Source organism: Bicyclus anynana, chromosome 10 (genome assembly GCF_947172395.1).
Source record: "Bicyclus anynana chromosome 10, ilBicAnyn1.1, whole genome shotgun sequence".
NCBI lineage: Eukaryota > Metazoa > Arthropoda > Insecta > Lepidoptera > Nymphalidae > Bicyclus > Bicyclus anynana.
The window spans coordinates 3848737-3872699 of record NC_069092.1 but is presented as its reverse complement, the minus strand read 5'-3'; the positions used below and the strand labels follow the sequence as shown (position 1 = coordinate 3872699).

The following is a 23963-nucleotide window of genomic DNA, read 5'->3' as shown; positions in this document are numbered from 1 at the left end:
CAGCTCAAGAACATGGTGTTATAAGTTTAAGTATACTTATAACACCATGGTCTTAAGCTGCCAGCATCCAGAGGCTCCCTGTTATCTATAGATGTCAACGGTCCATTTAGGTTAATTTAAATAAAAAAGAACATTGTAGCTTTTGCATTAATATCGAATTTTTGGCATAAATGAAATTTCCTTTTTGAATTTCCCCACAAATGACTATGAGAATAATTTCTGTATCTAGTCCTAACTTCCAACATTGTACCTACCTAGTTACATACTTGGTTCCATAAGTAATCTTCAAAGAAAGAACTAAAATCTGAAGACGAAGAAAGTTTCATGTGTTTAATGATTTCCTCAGTGATGGATGTTTTGTCGAAAACTATGACTGAAGTCCAGTTTTAGATGTTAAAAGTAAACATAATTAATTTTTCAAGGGTAATTTTGGAGACGTCTACAAAGCGCGGCTCAAGACTACAGGCCAAGAAGTGGCAGTGAAGACGTGTCGCGTGGCACTCCCTGAGGAGCAGAAGCGCACATTCTTACAAGAAGGACGCATCCTCAAGCAGTACCAGCACCCTAACATCGTCCGCCTTATTGGCATCGCAGTACAAAAGCAACCAATCATGATTGTCATGGAACTAGTCTCGGGTAAGCATACCTACAGGATACAAAGTTGCACAATCATTTCGCATAATAAATAGATTATAAATAGATTATATAATTAGTTATAAATTTTATTTAAACGGGTACATAGCACGATAAAAAGACAAGATTTTTATGTCGATATTTCGAGCCAGTTGCATGGGATCGTGGTCACGACGAGACGACGGGACGTTTAAAAATCTTGTCTTTTTATCATGGTATGTACCCGTTTAAATAATATTCATAATGAACAACCACGAAATAAGTTTAAAATCATTAGAAGTTTAGTTATATTCCATACCAAACTACTGCTGGTACTTTTATATTTAATAGCCAGCCAATTAATAAGCCTTAACGAAAATCCCTTGGAAAGAGGGTAATGGTCTACTTTCCCACGAGGACCAGTCGGCTTGGGAAATGGTTTATATAGTATAAGCCATAATTCTATTTGGGACACATTATCATCACTGGACATTAACAGAAAGTATATAAATATCCTGAAGTATATATATAACAACGCCACAAGCAGAGTTAAACTCGAAACCAGAGAAGAAGAAATAAGAATAGAAAGGGGAGTAAGGCAAGGTGATCCTCTGTCACCAAAACTCTTTATCGCTGTCCTGGAGAATATCTTCAAACAACTAGACTGGAAAATGAAGGGATTATATGTGGGCGGTGCCTATCTGAGCCACTTGAGATTCGCGGACGACATTGTTATACTCTCCGAAACATCGAGAGAATTAGGAACTATGATACAGTCACTGGTTAAAGAAAGTGCTAGAGTTGGACTTGAGATGAATGCTTCCAAAACAAAAATAATGACAAATAGCCAAAAAATTCCTATAAACATATATGGCAACTACATAGAATATGTGGATAAATATATATACCTGGGTAAACAAGTATCTTTCAGCACAACAAATAACGAAGAAGAAGTGGAAAGAAGGTGTAAAATAACCTGGAACAAATTCTGGTCCTTGAAGGAAATTTTAAAAGGTAATTATACTACAGATATGAAAAAAATTGTAATTGACACTTGTCTTTTGCCCAGCTTATTGTATGGATGTCAGACATGGGCTTTCACGCATACAGTGAAAACTAAGCTAAGAACAACACAAAGGTCGATTGAAAGAAGTATACTAAAACTAAGGAAAATTCAAAAAATAAGGGCAGAAATTATCCGACAAAAAACAAAAATCACTGACGCTGTGACACAGGCTCTAAAATTGAAATGGCAATGGGCTGGGCATATATCAAGAATTAAAGACAGTAGATGGACCATAAAAGTCACAAACTGGAAAGGTCCACCTGGAAAGAGAAGCGTCGGCAGACCAACTAAAAGGTGGGCTGATGACATCATTATCAAAACAGGGCGAGAATGGATGTCTCTCGCAAAAGATAGAGATTACTGGAAGAAGAAAGAGGAGGCCTTCACCCAAACGGGATCCACATCACAAGAAGATAACTAACCATACTAACATTAGAATTAATATATAGATATAATTATAATTTAAACTAACACACCTAACAAACGTTTGAAATGTAAATTGATGTGGAAATAAAAGGCTTTATTATTATTATTATTATTAACGAAAATCCCTTACATCTTGCTTAATTTAATCTAAAATATGGATTAATTTAGAAATATCAGAAAGTATTTTTTAGTTGCGTGTTAAACGCCCATGTAAATTACGAGCATGTTAGCAGTTTAAAGATTAGTACCTAGCCTATATTGAAAGAAATGGCAATTTATGTGAATTCTTCCTAAAATGCTTAGATTTTATTCTTATCTATTGTTTTCAGGTGGATCTCTCCTCACATTTTTGCGAACAAGAGCATCAAACCTCAGTTCACGATCACTGTTGGCAATGTGCCGGGATGCTGCTGGCGGGATGCGATACCTCGAGTCCAAGAACTGCATCCATCGAGATCTGGCTGCCAGGAACTGTCTGGTGGGAGACGATAATATTGTGAAGATATCCGACTTCGGCATGTCGAGAGAGGAAGAGGAATACATCGTGTCTGGTGGAATGAAGCAGATACCTATCAAATGGACGGCCCCGGAGGCGCTTAATTTTGGTAATTTCTATAACTAAACTATTAACAACCTAATACAGTAGAGATTATTGAATAATTATCTTGATGGGAGAAGTTGCTGGCAGAAGAGGCGTTGGTCGCAAAAATGTCTTGTTTGATAAACATCAGAGAGTCACAGAGTGGAGTGGAGTCTTCGCCAAAAATAAAGAAGAGTTTACGAAGCTGATTGCCAACCTTCGCTAGTCGGAGAGGCACTCGAAGAAGAAGACATACAATATCATTTTGTTTTCAAAAGTAAATATAATGTATTCTTCTTGATTTCAGGAAAATACACCTCTCTGTGTGACGTGTGGAGCTACGGCGTGCTGATGTGGGAGATATTCTCCAAGGGCGACACGCCCTACGCCGGCATGAGCAACTCGCGCGCCAGGGAGAAAATTGACAATGGTAAGACCACATAGCTTAGCTATATATAATCCTGTACGCCAAAGATACGCAATTTAATCTATACTTATAATAAATCTGTAGAGAGGTCAATTCTGTACATGAAATATATTTCCAAAATAACTATCAGGGGGTGATGATCGATACTGATGCCAAAAATGCAATCTCTGTCTGTCTGTATGTTCGTTATAGAAACAAAAACTACTAGACGGATTTTAACGAAACTTGGTCCAATTTTCTATATACTCCTGGGCAGATTATAGTAAACTTATACCTACGCTATGATCAATAGGAGTAGAGCAGTGAAGGGAAATGTTGGTAAAAAGGGAGAAGTTACTCATCCATACATTTTCATCCATACAGGTTTCCGTATGCCCGCGCCGGAAGGATGCTCAGAGGATGTGTACGCTTTAATGCTACGCTGCTGGGAGTATGAACCGGACAAACGACCGCATTTCCATCAGATATACACAATCATAGACACCATATACAATAGGTAACGTTATATTAGCAACTAGTAACGTTATTTTATCCAAAGGTAACGTTATATTAGCAGCTGGTAAACGTTACATCATCAAATCAATCAGTACATCATACAACAGTTAGGTATATTGTCGATAGGTAATGTTACTTTAGCAACTGGTAACATTAATGATTAATGGTAACGTTACATTAGTAACTAGAACTGGTAACAATAATGATGACCAATGGGTAACGTTACATTAGTAACTAGTAAGTGTAAAGTTATATCAACAATAGGCAATGTTACATTTTCCTAGTGTAACATTTTCTGTTACAACTTGGGAATTTCCCGTTGCATACGTTTGGTTGTATAAATTAAACACGGAATATTGTAGGCCCTATTCGGTTGTAAACAAATCCCCATATAAATGTAACTAAATGAAAGTGTAATGATGAACCTATTTAAAATAGGAAAATCCTATTATAATTTCACAATTTTTCCCGTTAAAACTAACCTCGTTTTTGAAGTATTGGATTAGTTCTGAAATATATTATCTATAATGTATTTTATTATGTGTTAAGCCAAAATACCAATGCTTAAATTTCGATTGACTGATTTCAATGCATATATTCTGATTGAAAAAACTGTTTCGACATAGAAAAAAATTTTGAATCCGAAAAAAGAATATATCTTGGTCACCCTAGGAATTTTTTGAAAACTATTAAAATGAGTTTTAGATAATTAGGTGGTGTATCAACCACATGGGTTTTATCCATTAATTACGTGACACCCAGTATAATAATTTACTTTTTGTATTAATGACTGTTTCAAGTCTGAAATCCGAAACAGGGGTCCAATACAGGGGTCCAATACTTTACAGGTAATATACACAAGTAGGTATATTTTGTGTCAAACTCGGTTTTCATGATTTTGATTATATGTTAAGAGTATTAAGTGCCTATGTAGTAGGTACATTGTATATTATTTTGTACTTCTTTTTTGATATTATGTCAGTAAATATTATAATAAAGTATAAATTCACCTTATTTACCCTAAAAATATTGTTATGCCTTTTTTATGTAACACAAACTAAATTAAACATTTGGGACACATGGGTAAAATCAAAAGTACATTTTTTTCCCTATGGGACATCGTCAAACACTATTATTAAACTTGTCGTTTTAGAGATTTTTATTTAACCGACTTTGAAAAGTTACGGTGCCTATTGTCAATTACAGCAAAAATATTCAAGTATTGCAAGTAAATAATGCAACTTACGAATATTCCAGTAATTAAATATGAAAACCACGAATTTTGAGTTGGTAAGATGCTTATGATAACTCGACAGTCAATCGAGATCTTGTACTAATGGATCTATTTCGTGTCTGAGATAATTTTATATTAAACTTAATTTCAAAACATTTGTAATTTTTCTTTATTTGTAAAAAATAATTATAGTGTCATTTAGTTTCGCTTCGTTGCTATACAATTTATTTGATAGCAAGTACAACTTTTTGACAACAGATGGTGTGAGTAGGAAGGTACCTATATAAATATATAAATGATATTTACATTGTGTAAAATACCTACTCGGTTTTAAATAAATGGTATAGCAACGCAAATTGGACATCTGCTATTTTTTATTATGATTATAATAATTATTATGTATTAAATAGAGAATGTGATAACCTTACATAGTGCTTCCATTTATTTTATATTTTAAAGCTAGTATTATGTCATAGGTATTAAAATATATGTAACTGGAAGTAAGATATAATTGGTCTACTTCAATGAGTGTTTAGTATACTCAGAGGCACAATTATCCCCCTCTTTAATATGACGCGAGTATATTAAAGTGGTTAAATTGTGCCTCTGAGTATATAATAATTATAATGAATATATGATGTTGATGATAATACTGTAAATATACTTATATGATATTAATAAAGTGCCACATAATTTTGAAACTGTTTTTTTTTCTCAAAACCATTAGTAACTAGTCTCAAACAAGTAAAATGTAAATATCTAACAAGGGTTGAAACTAGTAAGAAAAACCCCATTCATTTAGTACTAAAACGTCTAGTCTATTCTAGCGTTTTTCAAACATTTTCTGAATGAAGACCATATTTCCCATTAACCATGATTGTATTCAAGCGCAAGCCTAATTAAATTTTTTCATTATCATCATAATAAGCAACCCATTTACGGCTCACTGTTGATCACGAGTCTCCTTTCAGAATGAGAAGTTAGGCAAATAGTCCTCCACGCGTGGCCAAATGCGGATTGGCAGACTATTTAAGAAAATTTTTAGGTATGCACGTTTAATCACGATGTTTTCCCTTTACCGTTTGAGACACGTGATATTTAATTTCACAAAAGAGCCGTGATACTGACAGCCCAGTGGATACGACCTCTGCCTTTGATTAGGGGGGCGTAGGTTCTAATCCGGTCCGGGGCATGCACCTCTAACTTTTCAGTTTAAGTGCATTTTAAGAAATTAAAAGTGGTAATTGAATAAAACAATGTGTTAAATAATAATAATCATTTATTAAACATATCAGTACCATATAAAAACGTTATAAATACAATTTTATCAGTTCATCGCTGACAGCAGATGGCGTTAGTATACCCAAGTCGGTAAAAAGGAGGGTAATATACGCGGGGGGTGTGTAGTCGACCAAGGGGTGTTGTTTGGAGAGGTTGCCGGACTTGAGCGCGCTGGAGAGGTATTTGAACTCCTTGGGTATGTCCCTCTGGTTGAGAGGGTACACTCTTGAGAATTTGAAGCTTTCAGTGAGAACATACACTGGTTTCTTGAGTTCTAGCGCCGCCATTGCCAGGGTGTATGTGCCAATCTGTTAATAAAGAGTCATTTTAGCTCGTCTCTTCGATTAAAGAAAGGAGTGGTGTCCTACGAACTGGTAGTCTCTACAAAGTCAGACTTGACATATCAAAAGTGCTCATAAATTAGACCTATTTAAAATGAACGAATTTTGATTTGATTTGATTTAATTTAGAGTTTAGCAACACTTCTCCAATGCAGGTTGGTTTAGGGGGCTTTTAACACCAATTATCAGCAGAATGGATTTAAATCCCCTATAGTTTCACTGTAAAGGAACTAGTCCGCGAGGTCATGGGTCCGGTCCCTTCTCCCTCAACCCTTGTAGTTCTGTGTTAGGCTAATTGGAATGAGATAATCCATATTTCATAGATATGGCAAATTATATTTACAAGAAAAAAAAATGCACACGTTTTTATTACTTCAGTAAAGAGGTGAAAAACAGTCTTACTTTTGCATTTATGATATTGGTCTAAATAGAATATTTGGATTAAGACATTGATGTCTGTCTCATTCATTAGTTCATTACACTAATCTGCCCAACTGCTAAACATATTTCCATGCAATTTTCTCATTTAGTTTAGCTAATTTACAGGCTTCAATGTGATCACAGTAAGAGATTAATGAGCGAAAACACCAATTTTTTTTGTACACACCTGTTGCTTTTGTATATTTAGATTGCTTCAGTTTGATCAGAGATTTATATGCGAAAAAATCAAATGTGTATAAAAACTTAATATAATGTTAATAAAAAACCATTTTTGTTTACCTTATTAATTATCCCACCACTCTCCGTGACCCCTTCCGCGCCCAACATCACAATATCAACTTGCTCCATGATGTAGCCCACCGCCGAGTCCAGTATGAGCGTCGCCTCGATACCGGCCGCTACTAGCTCCTTGTGCATGCGTTCTCTGCAAGATATAATAGCACTTTGAGCACAACTGATGACAGCTTAATAATGTACTAAATGTGCAACATTTCATTTGAACACAGATTTGCACATGTTAAAAGAAATGTTTAATTTTCTTGGATTTTTTTCTGATTGAATAATTGGTGCGGGCTCCATAATCTAAATGGACATCACAGAGTGTTTTGAACAAGCGCAGAAGCATCAACTGGTGTATCTGAAGGCAGAAAAAGAGACCGGCGGAACAACTCTCTGGGTGTCTCAGACAAGGCCTAAGCCTACTCCTGATGTCCCTGTGACCTTGGACTTTTTTTTTTAAAGTAAAGCGACATTCTGCCTCCTAGCTCTCTCTATTTAACTGACCAGAAAAATGCACAAGTAAACAGAAATTGGACTCTCACTTACCCACTGTTGTCTGGACATGACATTGTTACAAACACTTCAAACCGTTTGTTGTCCTCCGCAGCTTCTAACATGGCTTGAAGTACTACTCTCGACCTGGAGTGTGTTAGGATTTTCTATAACAATTAAAAAACGAAATATAATCCAACATTTCTACCTACTTCTGCATCATCATCATTATGATAAACGTTGGCTGATGAGCATATTGGCCTATTTATACCTATTATTGATTAACCTGACCTGACCTAAACAAGGCCTTTTGTCTTATAGATCAGTGAGGAGGGAGGTTAGAGAGAGTTTCGGAGCTTCTACACTGCTCTATTAAATGTGTTTAGCTTAAGAGTGAAAATGTTTAACACTGTAAACAGGATCAATGGGGAATCTGAAAGTTTTAGAAACCATAGGTAATCTGATTTCTGTTAACTTTTATTAGAGAACTTTTCAAAAAGTTGTAAAAAGTAAACTTCACTTACACATCCATCACTAATAAAAGGCAGCGCTTGTTTAGCAACCTTCCCCCGAGCCTCTAAAAGTGTGTCTAGGAAGATCTGTCCTCTCTGCAACATTATCTGTTCACATTCTTCAAATGACTGAAAAAATATGAAAAAAATTATGAATTAATACACACTTTACTGCACATTTAGCTTTAGAAAGAAAGAAAATAAATTTATTCAAATTTAAAAGTTACAAACAGTATCCTTAACTAAAGACAGCATGTCTGTCTGTAACCCTTAAAAAAGAAAGGGTGTACAGCTCAGCATATGCCGTGTACTATATACAAGCATAACACACGGCGCTGATTTTCAGCTGAGACCCGTGTGACGCCACAGCTAACATAACAAAAATAAAAATGAAAATGAAAACAAATTCAAGTGAATTAAATTCAATTAGAAGCAGCAAATATGTTTAAAAATAATAATTAAGTATCAATTAAACTACAGATGTTTACAGAATTTATAATGTGAAGTGTATTTATTTCTTAATGTATAAAATATATATCTAATATCTTATCTCTCTTTATACCTTAGTACTTATAAATTACGAGAATAAGACATGTGATAGCCCAGTGGATATGACCTTTGCCTCAGATTACGGAAGGTGTGGGTTGGAATCCAGTGTGGGGCATGTACTTCCAACTTTTCAGTTGTGTGCATTTTAAGAAATTATCATGTGTCTCAAACGGTGAAGGAAAACATCATGAGGAAACCTGCATACCAGCGAAGTTTCTTAATTCTCCGAGTGTGTGAAGTCTGCCAATCCTCATTGGGCCAGCGTGGTGGACTAATGGCCTAACACCTCTCATTCTGAGAGGAGACTCAAGCTCAGCAGTGAGCCGAATATGGGTATACTTGATTTAAAAAAAAAAAATTTCTTTATTTATTACATAACCAACAAGAATTTACTATTATTATTATTATTATATTGTGACTTTGTTATTATTGCATGCATTTTAAAATCTTCAAGAATTACCTTGTCATCTAACTTGGCAAAGGTAATGAACCTCATGAAGAGTTTGCACCCTGAAGACACAGCAGTAACAGGCTGGTCACAGTGTCTCATGGCATCCACAGCCAATTGGAGATTGAGGTGGAGCTCTCGCACTGTGGTAACTAAGTAACAATTTGAATTGTTAACCCTTGAGCTACCAGGGTATGTAGCCAAGTTACACATCAATTAGCTTTCTACAAAGACTATGGCTTTGGAAACTAAAAAAATATATGAGAATGATCATGTGATATATCAATAATGAATGTTATTTATTAGTTTCAAAACATTAGCCATTGTGGAAAGATACCCATACATTTATTGCTTTTAAAGCTTTTGAGGAAAGAAAGTTGATATGCCATAAAAAATCAGGCAATGTACCCAAGTTGTACAAGGTCTGATTTTTTAATAGGTGCATAAACAGTTTGTCTATCTAGTAGCTCATGAAATAAACTAATAATATAAAACAAAATAGCACATAATATTGTCATTAAATGTTACATAGAAGAAATATTATTAATTCAATATTATTAAATGAATTAAAATTAACAAGAGCTGTATGGTATATCAAATAAGTGAATCAAATAGTAGTAAGTCTCCACAGATGGACTTTTCTTATAATTATTTTTAAATCTTCAAATATCAAGGTGGTGCATGTCACACTCCGTCATTCATAAATCACACATTATACCATTATAGGTACTTTTGGTATAATTAGTGGAATAAGTATACCTTGGTACTTTTCTTAATAGTTTAATTCAACGGAAATTGTAGTAATAGCTAGAAAAGCAGGTGTAATACAATATTTCGCATAATTGCATCATCAAATCAAAGCATTTTAGTAATTTTTTTTTTAATGTTTTTATTTATTGTTTTTTTTTTGTGTGCAATAAAGTATTTCTTCTTCTAATTTCACGAAATTTATGACAGAAGTAAGCACAGTGGTTTATTTATGACTTTACCTTTATACTTTTCTATAACAGTTAGAAGTGTTTTTATCGCAGCCACACCAGCCGAAACGTCTGCCTCTTCCTCAAGGATTTTTAAAAATATTTCTTGCACTTCTGTAATATTCAAATTTAATTAATAAAATATAATAAGTAATAATCAAGTTTTCACATTTCCACTTCAAAATTCCTTACCTTCTTTCTTCATATTGTGAGAATAATCGGGGCCTAAAATAACTGAAATTTGTTTTATGATTCCCTCTTTTAATTATAGTAATTAATTAATTGTTTCATTACTTTATGAATATTTTAAAAATATTTATTCTAATTTATAACCTCCAATTTTTGGTCATTTGTTAACGTCACGCACAGATCACTATAACTAATGTCATACGTCAATGTCATTGTCAATTGTCAAATGTCAATGAGGTTTAGGACTGGAAGCAGAGTTGCCAATACCAAGAATACCAAGAAATACCAAGAAGCGAACAATACCCTGAATCGGGAAAAGACTATATATCCCAATATAGGAAAAAAATATAATAAGGTTCTTTCCAGGGTTGATTTCTCAGGCCGGACTATGAAATATTGGATTTTTGGAGCAATACTTCTATAAGCCCGCTTGACTTAGGGAATAAGCTGGTGAATGCGTTACGAAAAGTGTAATCGGGCGAGGCGAACGGACGATAAGATGGAGAGATAAAGAAGTTTTACTTTAGTCTAAGCACTTATTATTTTTCGCTCAATTAATAGCCGAAACCTTTGCAGTCGCAGGTTGGTGGTGTCACTCCTCCATGCCTCGGAAAGTAAGTTAAGACTAGTCGGTCCCGATCATTTCCATTAAAATTCTGATCTGATAGATGATAGTGATGGTTTCAAAGTCTAACAATATGACACTAAGCCGTACGTAGCGGGTGTTCCAAATCGCCTCTCCCACCTTTTGAGGTCTACCATAAAGGTGGGAGAAACGATTTGGTTTGGGATTAGGTCTGGGTCTGCCAATAAACCTTAGATAGACTGACGATGTCGATCTCTAACCGACTTCATTTATCTTATTTTATAAGTATTTACTGAGTTAATAATCACGCCATCTAGTGTTAAATAGACTCAAAACCGCCTGAAATATTTTTCATGGATCATCGATTAACCGGGTGCTTCAGCGTAAAACAAGTCTGAAATAGTTTTTTTGTATGGATTAGTAATTGGAAGTTCCTACAAAAACTATACCAAGAACATAATAATCAAGGGAAGGGAATTCACGGTCACTGACGATTGCAGGTTTACCTGCGCTCATACCACCTAACTATTACAGTAAATCGTGATGTTGGTACGATAAGACGCGTTAACTTAATTCTTTGTTACCTTGTTTTATAAGTTCATGTTAAGTGTTAAATAAAAAAAACTGTAAGTGAATAAACTAAGATGGGAAATTCCGCTTCCCTGAAACTGAATGATAAGAGAAAATGGCAGTAAGTTATTGAGAGATTATTCTTGATTAATGTAAATCTTTGTTGAATACTTATAATTTTAATTATATATTATTATTTAATGTTGTTTTTATTCATAAGTGAAGTAGTAATCAATTTAATAGTTATATTATTTTATTTTGTTATAAGATAATAATTCATTTTACTTTACCTATTATTTTTTGTTAAAATAAAACAACTCCAATTAAACTCATCAGAACAGCAATAAGAATTTAATTATTATTGTCGCCTTTATAAATCCGAGTTTGACTATGTAATTAAGTAGTAATTCTTTATCTATCTACATTTTGATATTTACAAAAAAAAATATCTACGTATGTTTGTATTTTGTCTTATTATCGCGAAACGCGGCCAACTTACAAGAGCGAAACTAACAGTCACCCGCACCATGCTATCTGAAAAACACTTTAGGTAGGTAAGTCAGGCATTTGCTTACGAAAAGGACAATTTGATGAAGTGGAACCAATGTTGCATGGATATTTCCGTCAATTTGTAGGTAGACCAATTGTACTCGTATGTTAAATAATGCTATAATCTTGAACGATTGATGGACCTATGTTACCTGCTACCTCCAAAACCTACCTACCAGCCTACCATCATACTTCCTACGATAGCCTGACAAATTAGCTTTTTTAAGATTGAAGTTTCAATTTTCAACATCAAAAGCGCCGGACTCACGCCGAGAGGTCCCGGGTTCGAACTCCGCACGCTAAGATGTCGTACCCACTTCTAACACAGTTTTTTCGACTAAGTAATGGGGAGGGACAGGAATATTAGTCATAGCGGACATAGAATTCAGTTTTTCACACGCAGGAACCATGGATTTTTCCGAGAAGAAAAGTAGCCTATGAGTTAATCTAGAGTAAATCTATTTCCATTCCAATCAGCCAAATCGCTTCAGTAGCAGCAGCGCAAAGAAGAAACAAACATATACACGCCTACACACTTACAAACTTTCGCCTTTATAATATTAGTGTGATACCAAAATATGTGCTAAATTAAAAAAAAAGATGGCAAAGATCTGGTCATCACAGGCTTAGACCATAAGCATTCTAGAACACTGCAAACGCTCGACGGAAAGTAAAAGTGAGGCCGTTCGGTTGTTTGGTTTACGATTACGAGCGAAGCGGAGCGCCATTGTGTAGCGGCTTACAACGTTCAGCTGAAACTTCCTTTTGCTTTCAATTGGTGTTATTGATTGCCTCTGTGATTTTGCGTTTTTCCGCTCGGTCTGGTGGTGTTAGGTATCGAATAACTGCCTACGTAATACTTACTATCTGCTATATTACTAATCTATGTGTGCTTCTATACTATTACAGAACAAAAGATATATTATATTTGGTTACTAGCGGACGCCCGCGACTTCGTTCGCGTGGAAATCAATGTAAACTTTCAAGCCCTATTTCACCACTTTATGGGTTGATTTTAAAAAAATTTTGAATTACATTATATTTCGTATTTTTTTATGATTCATGATCAAATTTTTTAAAACTGTAACTCAAAATGATGGACTTTCCATACAAACTTTCAACCCCTATTTCACACTCTTCTCATTTTATTTTCGCAATTAAAAGTATCCTATAACCTTCTTCGTATTATGGTATTATGCCGTGCCAAGTTTCATTTGAATTCAAAATCAAAATCAAGTTTCATTTGAATTCAAAATTTTAAAATCATTAGTTTAAAATCATCATTTGAATTCATTCAGTAGTTTCAGTGATACCCGAATAACAAAAAAACACGGACAGACAAAAAATTCGAAAAAAATATTTTTAGCTTCAGTATTATATAATCCCACCCAACAAAATTTTTCAAAATATCTTCAATGTACAGAATGTACAAAATGTACAGAAGTCGTATTATAAGTATAGATTCTAGATGGCGCTGGCTTCCTTTATGCCACGCTAACGTTTGCTGTTACAAATGGTATATGTAAAATCTCAAATTGCGAAGAAGTTTATAGAAATCGACAAGTTTTATTATACGCATAGATAGATAAAAAGCGCTACTATTACTTGAAATTCTAATATCAGCCACTGACGATCAAGTAAACATGCCTGTAGCGCTAACGGCTTGACGTCCGATAAAACTGATCGTGTGTTGGACGCGATGCGTTTAACATTCATGCCGATCGCGACTAACACACTATCGGTTTTATCGGGCGTCAAGCCGTTAGCGCTGCAGGCATGTGAGATTACTGGATCGTCAATGGCTGACTTAATGGATACAGCTATGAGTGAAGTTGCGAGCATCCGCTAGTACCAATAAAGTACATTAACGTTATCGCAACTGTAAACTGTAGGTTTATAGCGTATTAACACTCAATTTATTCCTTTAGTAGTTATTATACTATATACTTAGTAAGATGGAAAAATACTAGACAGTTGTAACTTTGTATGAATCTAGTAGAATCAGTAATTTTTAGACATAAATAATATATGATCAGAGACATAAATATTGAGAGTATTTAAAAAAAGTCATACCTACTTACTTGCATTTTAAACAGTAGCATGTTCTGCTCCAAGGTTCCGTTAATCGCTCTATCAAAATTCATCAAAATCGATTCAGCAGCTTACCCGTATAAAGGTAAAGGACAGATTTACTTCCGCATTTATAAAATTAGGATGGAAGTTGCTATTTATCCAACTGACACTGAAATAATGTATCCAATTATTGTGCATATTTTAATGTTTTAGAAAACATTGTGTTTATATTATTTACCTACAGTCCCAAGGCTAGGCAAGTAAAGTATCTATACTAACGTTGAGTTAAGCAGGAAAAACACATGTATTAACTGTAGGTACCTAAATATTTATTATTATGCGGTCACCTACGTTCCGGGACACAGATGTATGCAGATTAATGCCAAGAGGCAGAATTAAGCATGTTCTGGTACATCTAGATCTAGGGCTATTTATTATGCACCCGGTTAGAGTAGGTATAACTTAGACGGACATACCATTCCTGATCTTGAACAATGGATCAGCAGAAAGCATGGCCGAATGTCATACCGACTTACACAGTGATTCACCGGAGATGGTGTTTTTGTGTGCTACCTTGCATTTATCGGTAAAAGAACAGTCGCAATCTACTGCAACAATATCGGTGATGCAATTCACACCATATTGCACTGTGGAAAGTAGGAAAATGACAGGAGAGAAGTTTCTGCAAAGGTGGAATTATGTGTAGAAAATATACTACCTAACTGGAAAATCATTAGTAACCTCCTTGATAATATTATAGAGGAAAAGGAGCAGGAGGATAAGAGGAGGAAAACAACAACAACAACAACTTAAGACATAGACGAAAACGTTACTGTGTTATTGGCTGAAAGGCGGGTACACCGCTAACAAGGCGGCAAAAGGGGTTTTAACCGAAAGAGTCCGGCACTACCCTTTAGGGTGACCATAAGGATTTCCCCTCCTGAAGGTTAAAAAAAAGAGTAGGCAACACACGTCTACTCTCTCTACTCCAGCAAAGAACTTGTGCTTTCGTGTTGTGGTGCGGAAGGACGGAGTTCCTCTTTCCTTATTATATCTCCAAATAAATGGAATGCTCTTCTAACATTCATTAAATCCGCTACCTTCAATGTGGTATCTTTAAACCAAGAGTAAATAGCGTTAAAATCCCTAAGGATCTATAGTCAAGCACGATCCACCATTGGCACCACCGTTAGGTACTATCAGGCGTTATTGTAGCTGAGTCCCAGATTATGATATAAAAGAAAAAACATACTCAAACATTAATTTGATATGATAATGTCATCAAATAAAAAATACCATAGCTGTGTTGTGCTACCTGCTGCCTACACATGGTGATACGAAAAAACTGATGACTCACCGGATCCTAAATTTTTACAAGTCATTGCGACGAACTGTCTGATTCTGTGATGATTGCGTGTTTGCCCGACTTTCTATCAGTCTAACTGTCAGCAAATTCGATACAAATTCTGCATCTTCATCTTGTACTTTTACGTTGCTAAACATTTAGTTAAATTAATATAATACCTTATTATATTGCTTTACTTCTACTTCCGTTTAATTTGGATGAAAAACTCTAATGCAAGCCACTCACCATCCGATAAGTCCACGAGCCTATAAGCACTAACGGCTTGACATCCGATAAAACTGTGAACTTGTGATCGACCAACACGTGGGATGATGGCTGGCTGATAGCATCGATCCAAAACGAGGTACTAAGCGTATTATAAATGCTGAAATTATATGAAAATGCTCTTAGTACCTTTATTACTTTTCTGATTATGTACTTGTAAGTGCCGTAGGCTTCTTAATGAAACCTCGGCATTGTCAGGGAGGATTTTGGGCGAGCGCAGAAGCATTGCCTGATGGGCCCCGAAGAACTTCAGCTTTTAGATGAACAGTGAAACTAGAATAAAAGCTTCTTATTTGTTGATATAGATAGTAGATGGCACTGCTACCTACTACCCAAGTATATTAAGTCTTTTTTGCATACGACTGAACAGCGCCGGACCGAGGTAAATTTTAGAATGGAGCGAGATCCAATTATGGCGCCTTTCCTGTTTGCTCCTAACATTATATACTAGAGACGTTTGAAAAGTTCGTAGCCTAACGTATATCGGAATGTCATACATTTTTAACCGACTTCAAAAAACGGAGGAGGTTTGAAATTGAAAAGAAATAAATTTCTTTTCGGTCTTGTCTTTACCATTTCGGCGCCCCCTAGGATTTGGCGCCTGGAGCGACCGCTCCGTTCGCCGTATGGACGGTCCGGCCCTGCGACTGAAGTATAAACACTTATACTTTCAAATAATCATAATACAATAATATATAGTAACGTCAGCTAGCTGTGGAGTGTAAAATAAAAGTATGTTTCCGGCATTATTACTTACATTTCGTAACGTCACGGTCACAAGAAACGACGAAACAAGTAAGTCAGGGTTTACCGCCAACCGCATACGACTTATAATACTTCTAATGTTTTTTTGGTTTTGGTAATTCCTAATGTTTTACGACTTTGGTAAAAAATAAATATGGCACCAGAATTATGTTACCACACTGTAGATACTTCGCGACATCTTTTCGTCCGAAATTCCTCAGTGCCTGAAGACAAAAGTCTTCGAACAGTGCGTGTTGCCAGTGATGACCTATGGTTCCGAGACTTGGTCGCTAACTATGGACCTCATAAGAAGGCTCAGAGTCACACAGCGGGCGATGAAACGAGCTATGTTAGGAGTATCTTTGCGTGATCGAATCAGAAATGAGGAGATCCGCAGAAGAACCAAAGTCACCGACATAGCTCAACGAGTTGCGAAGCTGAAGTGGCAATGGGCGGGGCACATAGTTCGAAGAGCCGATGGACGTTGGGGTCCCAAAGTGCTGGAATGGCGACCCCGCACTAGTAAGCGCAGTGTTGGCCGACCCCCCACCAGGTGGACTGACGACATCAAGCGAGTCGCAGGGATTCGCTGGATGCAGGTGGCTCAGTATCGTGATGTTTGGAAGTCCTTACAAAAGGCCTATGTCCTGCAGTGGACGTCCATTGGCTGATATGATGATGATGATGATGACTGTAGATACTTATTAATATGTGCAATAATTACTTATGTTTAATGTTTACAAAGATATACTCGTATTAGTTATTTCTTTTAACATTTTTCCGTAATTTGTGTTATTACTGAACTTAATATTTTCCTCAATCAAACCCTCGGTATAAATTATAATACACGTTTTATATAATACAGTATATATTTAACGATGCCCACTTACAATAATTACTTGATAATATACAGATCGGACTACGATTTTTTTTTATTTATGCAATCGTGGTTGTGGTCGTTGTGGAAACGAGCTGAGTATGAGTCGACCGAAACATTTTTAACAGTTCTTTTTTTATTCTTTTACAAGTTAGCCCTTGACTACAATCTCACCTGATGGTAAGTGATGATGCAATCTAAGATGGAAGCGGGCTAACTTGTTAGGAGGAGGATGAAAATCTACACTCCTTTCGGTTTTTACACGGCATCGTACCGGAACGCTAAATCGCTTGGCGGTACGTTTTTGCCGTTAGGGTGGTAAGTTAGTAGGGTGGCCTCCCACCAGCCAGACCTGGACCAATTAAGAAAACCTCAATCGGCCCAGCCGGGGATCGAACCCAGGACCTCCGTCTTGTAAATCCACCGCGCATACTACTGCGCCACGGAGGCCGTAATTTTTGAATAGTTGTTTAATTACTTGAAACAACTATTCAAAAATAATTACCAAGTATATAGTCAACGTTTATACAATTTTTCAGCACGACGACGATTTTTTTACGACTAAATTGTACTGAAGGAAAATTTTGTGTTTTGTAGAAAAATCAATATAACTTAAAAACCGTAAAATTCGGCTAACATATATTGTGATAATTTAGTAGTCATTGATGTCAGCTATAACCCTTTATAGTATGCCGTACTATTTACGTCTAGCTTAAGCTTGGCTATTTACGGGGCACTCTGTATGTACAGCTAGCTTAAGCTTAAGCTTGGCTTGACTTGAAGCTTCAATTTCTTAGCTATATTAGCTATTAGCTGTATAAAATTTTTATTTTCGTTCGTTCATGTTGTCTAAAGACTTTATGAATACGAGTAACTTGCTGATCATTCTAATAATAATTTGTTTAAGCGCGTGCTATGGGGCTGATATGAGAGATAATGTTTTAATACGAAATCGTGATTTTCTTGTATCAATTATGATTCATACTATAATCGCATTATTACAATTAACATATTTATATTGCAAACTCTAGATGATTAAATCTTTTGTTATTTATATGACTAGTTATCTAATATTAGCGTATACTCGCGTATTCGTGCATTCGAATATTTTTAACCAAAGTTTTAATACCATAGATTGGCTATATACTAAATTCAAAGATACAAAAATATTATTCGAAAATGGCTGATCTGGGATGGAGTTTTTGAAATATACTTAATCTCTCCACCGATTTTCAATAATATAATTTTAAAATAAAGTATTTTCCTTCAACGCTTATTTCATGTCTTGTAAAAAAACATCATGAAAAAATATGTATCAAAATGCTCAGCCATATAATGTAACGGACGGACAGACTTACTTCTACGTTTTATTAAACATGGACAATGGACATGGATAAAATAGTAATTACAATACACACAATAAGTACAAATAAACTGCTCATAATCGTGATATTATATTATACTTTTATAAGCATGCTTTCAGGCGATAAGAGATATAATGTAACCAAAATAAAAATAAAATAAATAATAAAAATAATAATTATTCCATGTGTCTATCTTGATACATCTAATCACAAAAGTACATGTCTGCTTGTACTGCTAACTTTAGATAATATTGTCATTTTACAGCAAATATTATTGTAATCCCACATGATGGTGACGATGCATTAATTTTAAGTAATTAACTGTAAAAAAACATTGTATATTCACAACGTTACAGGTTTATTTTAGAATGTTTCCACACACTACCCCTAAGCAGTGCGTTTGGTACCAAACGCTAAATCACTTGGCTTTTATTTTGTTTTCGGCATTATGGTAGCTAGCCACGGCCAATGAAGTAGGCCGTGCCCTGGCATAACCTACTAAGTACATTGGCATATAACCTGTTAGATCTGAGTCAATTTCCTCCTTCTCCGTGAGTCGTAGTACTCATGTGTGAGGGTTGTGACAACCTCCATATCTGGACTCCTTAAGATGTTGTGCCATCTTTCTCTCCGGCTGTTTGGAGAGCATCGTAGATAGCAGACTCGAGTGTGGTGCGGATCTGGTCAGATTAACGCATCAGGCTGCGCCCCCGCGTCCTTTTTCCTTCCACCATGATAGTAACAACTAACTTTTCAGATTGCTTCCGTCTTTCCTGGCAATGTGTCTGAAGTACTCTAGAATACGTTTGAGGCGGATGGTAAAGAGCCTTGTTTTAACTTTGAGCTTGGCAAATATAGATGTGTTGGTCCGAAATGCAGTCCATGGGATCCGCAGCATTTTCCTCCAAATAAGAATTTCTATAAATTCTAAATTGACCCGATATAGAGATATATTTTATTAATTAAACATTTGTATACCTGTTTCTTGTAAATAAATGATTCTGAAATTGAACTCTGAACCTTTTTTAGAAACTCAATTTTTCGTAGCCCAATCTAGGACCTCATGAAGCGAAGCCTCATTGGTTAACCACTGTACCAATGAGGTAGCATTACCCTAAGTACATCTACTTACCATTTGTATACATACCCTCTCTATTTGTAAACTTGCAGGATGATCTAGGTATACCTAGTGCAAAGATATGGCGATATCACTGCAGTAATAGCTATGACCGAGCTCTTGACCTGATCTTGCCTGTGACACGCGCATGCATTCATCAGTTACGTACTTACTGATAGTAATTGCGATAATGATCGTGACAGACAAGACGCATTTGATTAATTACTTTCAACTGACTCTATTTTACAAGGTTCTATTTAACTTATCCTGTTCGTATGATGGAGAGTCTGGAGATTTGTTACCTGCTACTAAAAGCATCAATGATACAATCTTTATTGTTACTTACTTACAGTGGCAGCATATACTTCTAGTAGAAATCTTGTGCTTAAAGTGAGTACGACAATAAATAATTGAACTGGGGCGGGGATCGAACATTAGACCTTTTGCATTTGAGACCGTCCTTAACCATTGAACTATTGAGGCCTTTGGCATGGCCATTCAAAACAAAGATAAAAATACCAACATGACACGATCTCATCATAGCTTATCATAATACTTGAGTGTGATTTAAAATAATTATTTGTATCGTAAAAATGACATGCAGAAATTGTGACACGTATGGATCACAACTTCTGTCATAATTGTGTGATGTCATGTATTAATTGAATGATGACGGAAAGTTAAATTATTCTTGATGTTGTATGAAAAGGTATCAGATGGAGATGATAATGACCGCGACATTTTTCACATGACCCGACCCAAAACTCGAAACCCAGGTAGGTCGGTAGACATTAATATTTGTGAATACAAAAGTACAATCCATCTTTTTGATGGAAATATAGGTACTATATTTAATGTGAGCATTTTCTATTGAAATTCAATATTCTTATTTCAAACCAGGCTTGAGTCATTCGGCAGAATTGATGAAATATCGCCAATTGATTTACCGCTCCGGTTAAATAATTGAAATTAAGCATACTCGTAGGATATGTCTACACGCAGAGCTTCCCAAAATTTTTTTTATAAACAACTTTCTAATTTAACAGGTTCCAGTGGACCCCTTGCTAATTTTCTATCCAAAACTCGACAAAAAATGTGATTATATTCACCTATGAAAATTTTTGTTACAGCTGAATCTGTGAAAGTGTTCAAAAAAGAAATTTGAGATTTTTATTAAGTTTAATTCATTGATTGTGCTGTGAGTGGATGACAAAAAGTAAAATTGTGAAAAGTTTTACCCAACTTGAATTGAATTCTTGGATTCTTGAATTTTTGATATGATTTGATGGAAGCAATCATTTCACAAATTATTTTATTTAGAAAACTTCTCATTCGGTATGAAACCAGATAAATTTACGAATCTTCACGATTCGTAAATTTATCTGGTGTCCCCCACTTTTGTGTCACGTTAACGTAGACCCCCACCGAGTCTTCCGCAGACACCTGGGGGTCCATCTGGACCACTTTGGAAATCGATGGTCTAGACTCTAGATTGTACAGAGACCTATCGGATATTGATACCATGCCAGTACGGGATATGGATGGAATTTTGTATTTCTTCCAAGTCAGTAGGTACTATGTCTGCATCGTCAATCGTCACTTAACATCAGTTGAAAATTTGAGATCGCAATAATTAACTCGTCGTTGAATATAGAAAAGTAAATAGCTTTTCTACATAATATGTAATCGTGTTGATATAGGTAGGAATTTACCCGCGTGATTATAAAACGGGTCACAGCTATGGTCAGATGTGTTAGGCTATTGTCACAGTACAAATGCGAAGATATTTTCAATATTATCTAATAGAGTCGATTTGTTTCACTTTTTGAGGACGGCAGTTTCTATGAAGAAGTTCACCTTCGGCTGTATGTACCTCTAAAGTCTAAAATAAATAATGGATTTATAGATACAGTAAGATGTTCTGTGGGTACAGTCGCAATGATTTCTAATAAATTTTCGGATTGCTCTATTTTGACTCGAAGCTGCACTAGAACTATCTATATTAATTTCGATTTTTTTTTGGTCTGCAAAATTCGACTTAAACTCCATGTAAAAAAGATCTTTTCTCACATAATTCGAGGCTGAAGACTGTGCTTAATCTTTTTTTGCTTCGACGTCATCGATCGACCAAGAAATAGGGAACATAATTTCAGCAAAAACATTTTTAAAGAGTCTAATTCCGTTCTACAGATGGAAACCCATATGGATAAAGTACCACAAGTAAATAGTGTTACGTACGGCTGTAGCTTTTATCTAATTGGGAAAAGATTGGTATCTGTTTGTTTGTGGGTAAAGATTTTTTTACGCCAATACTAGGTAGCTTCTGCTTTATCAGTCATCTCTTCGGTAAGATAAGCAATAATAAAATGATTTGAAAAACATCGAAGAAGCTAAAAAAATAGTTACGCATCGCTACGCTTATACCTTAACCGCGACCTAAGGATGCGGAATCAACTGTTTACATTGATTTGGATTTAATTAGTAATTGCAAATGGCGTGATGTATTTAACAAGATCAGCTTCGCTCCGACCTTCAGTCGTCATTTAGAGAGCGCGAGCTCTGTCTGACACTCAGTCTACTTGCTCATAGTACTATTCCAAATTAAAAAAAAATATTATCCTATAGAAACTCCTCTGTGATACACTTGATCTCGTAATTCAAAAATGGAATTCCTCACACGCAAAGTCAAATCTAACGGCCAGTTTGACAAACGTCAGTTGAATGGCGCGGGCGATCTATCCAGGCATAAGTCGTAAGTCTAAGCTTTTTAATATATTGAAATCTTTAAAAAAAAAGTTTATTTATAATTAAAACATGTGTTCGCGATGCAACTCGAAGCACCGGTCAGGAAGAGCAACGTACGTACAGATAATTTGGTAGTAAGATGCGTTTGTGTGTGAAGCTTATGAGACGTCAGCAAAACTGTAGGGTAAACTTCGTAACGCGTTACGTTACGACGTCACTCTGTCTGGCTTCCCTTTCTCTGACGCAAACGGCAGCAAGTTTAAGTTATTTCTTCTCTTGAGCATCCCGAGACGCACACGTTTATTTTTGGGGTGTTATAAGTTTGACGTGTCTTTCTGTCTGTCAGTCTGTTTGTGGCACCATAGCTCCCGAACGGACGAAGTGGTTTCAATTAAGTTTGTTTTGTATTGAAGGTGACTTATGGGTGAGTGTTCTTAAGCATGTTTGATGAAAATTGGCTAAGCCGTTTGAAACTTGTGGGGGAGTGAAAGTGGGGAAGAATAACCGAATGTCTGCAAATATACTCGAGTGGGGTGTCAAATGAAAGCGCACTGAAAGATAATATTGATGACTTGATCAAGAGTAATTAATAATTTCATGACGTTTTGGGGGTTTTTCAAAATGTTCAATTTTGATGACGTTCTTTTAGTTACACACTAAAACGCGTTTATGTTGTCACCCCCATAACCTCATCCAAAGCCATCTTCCGAAAATAGAATATCTATAACTAGCTATATCAGAAGCTTAACAGACCAGACCTCAACCAATTTAGAAAATGTAAAATTCTAAATTGACTACAGCATGGACAGGAAATCGAACCTAAGACTTCTTTTTTGAAAACCTATGCTTTAGAAATAGCGCTAGGTAGAGAGGTCGTCAATAATTGCTGTTAAATAGGCCTAAAACATATGTTAACAGATATCAAAGCTGCTATATATGCTGTCACAAGCAGAACTCAACTTTGGTAATTTACTATACATATAACTAAGTAGCTGCGATCATCTTCATCATTATTAACCCATATCCGGCTTACTGCTGAGCTCGAGTCTCCTCTCAGAATGAGAAGGGTTAGGCCAGTAGTCCACCACGCTGGCCAAATACGGATTGGCAGACTTTACACACGCAGTGAATTAAGAAAATTCATATTATGCAGCTATCCTCACGATGTTTTTCCTTCACCGATTGAGACAGGTCATATTTAATTTCTTAAAATGCACGACCAGTAGCTGTATGTACCTACTTCAAATTTTCGTAGACTTAACTACGTACTTTGTTTAATTTATCTAGGCTGGTTTATAACTGTGTACTTATTACTCAATAGTCAATACCTACTCCATTAAATCTATACTGTCGCAACTA

The 23963-nt window shown here is 35.7% G+C and overlaps 3 protein-coding genes across 6 annotated transcripts in view; 2 read left to right on the top strand and 1 right to left on the bottom strand.

Moving 5' to 3' along the window:
• Nucleotides 1-5541, top strand: part of LOC112049740 (tyrosine-protein kinase Fer) — a 65268-nt gene extending 59727 nt beyond the window's left edge. For all 3 annotated transcript variants that reach the window (XM_024087758.2, XM_024087767.2, XM_024087783.2), the window contains 4 exons: nt 423-636; nt 2434-2709; nt 2992-3114; nt 3475-5541. In XM_024087758.2, coding sequence (XP_023943526.1) covers nt 423-636; nt 2434-2709; nt 2992-3114; nt 3475-3611 — 750 coding nt within the window. In that variant the 3' untranslated portion in view covers nt 3612-5541. The remainder of the gene's footprint in view (nt 1-422; nt 637-2433; nt 2710-2991; nt 3115-3474) is intronic.
• A 560-nt stretch (nt 5542-6101) lies between these two features.
• Nucleotides 6102-10536, bottom strand: LOC112049772 (translation initiation factor eIF-2B subunit alpha). The gene is made up of 7 exons (XM_024087803.2): nt 10353-10536; nt 10173-10274; nt 9196-9335; nt 8199-8315; nt 7729-7841; nt 7183-7327; nt 6102-6429 (listed from the first exon to the last, which is right to left on the bottom strand). The coding sequence occupies exons 1-7, from the start codon at nt 10363-10365 to the stop codon at nt 6151-6153; spliced, it is 909 nt and encodes a 302-aa protein (XP_023943571.1). The 5' UTR covers nt 10366-10536; the 3' UTR covers nt 6102-6150.
• Nucleotides 10537-11468: 932 nt separating this feature from the next.
• Nucleotides 11469-23963, top strand: part of LOC112049783 (NADP-dependent malic enzyme) — a 42120-nt gene continuing 29625 nt past the window's right edge. Inside the window, exon 1 of one of the 2 annotated variants that reach the window (XM_024087822.2) lies at nt 11469-11626. In XM_024087822.2, the coding sequence (XP_023943590.1) occupies nt 11580-11626 (47 nt within the window). In that variant the 5' untranslated portion in view covers nt 11469-11579. Of the gene's footprint in view, nt 11627-22395; nt 22612-23963 lie in introns of those variants that run through there. The other variant, XM_024087814.2, reaches the window with a different exon arrangement.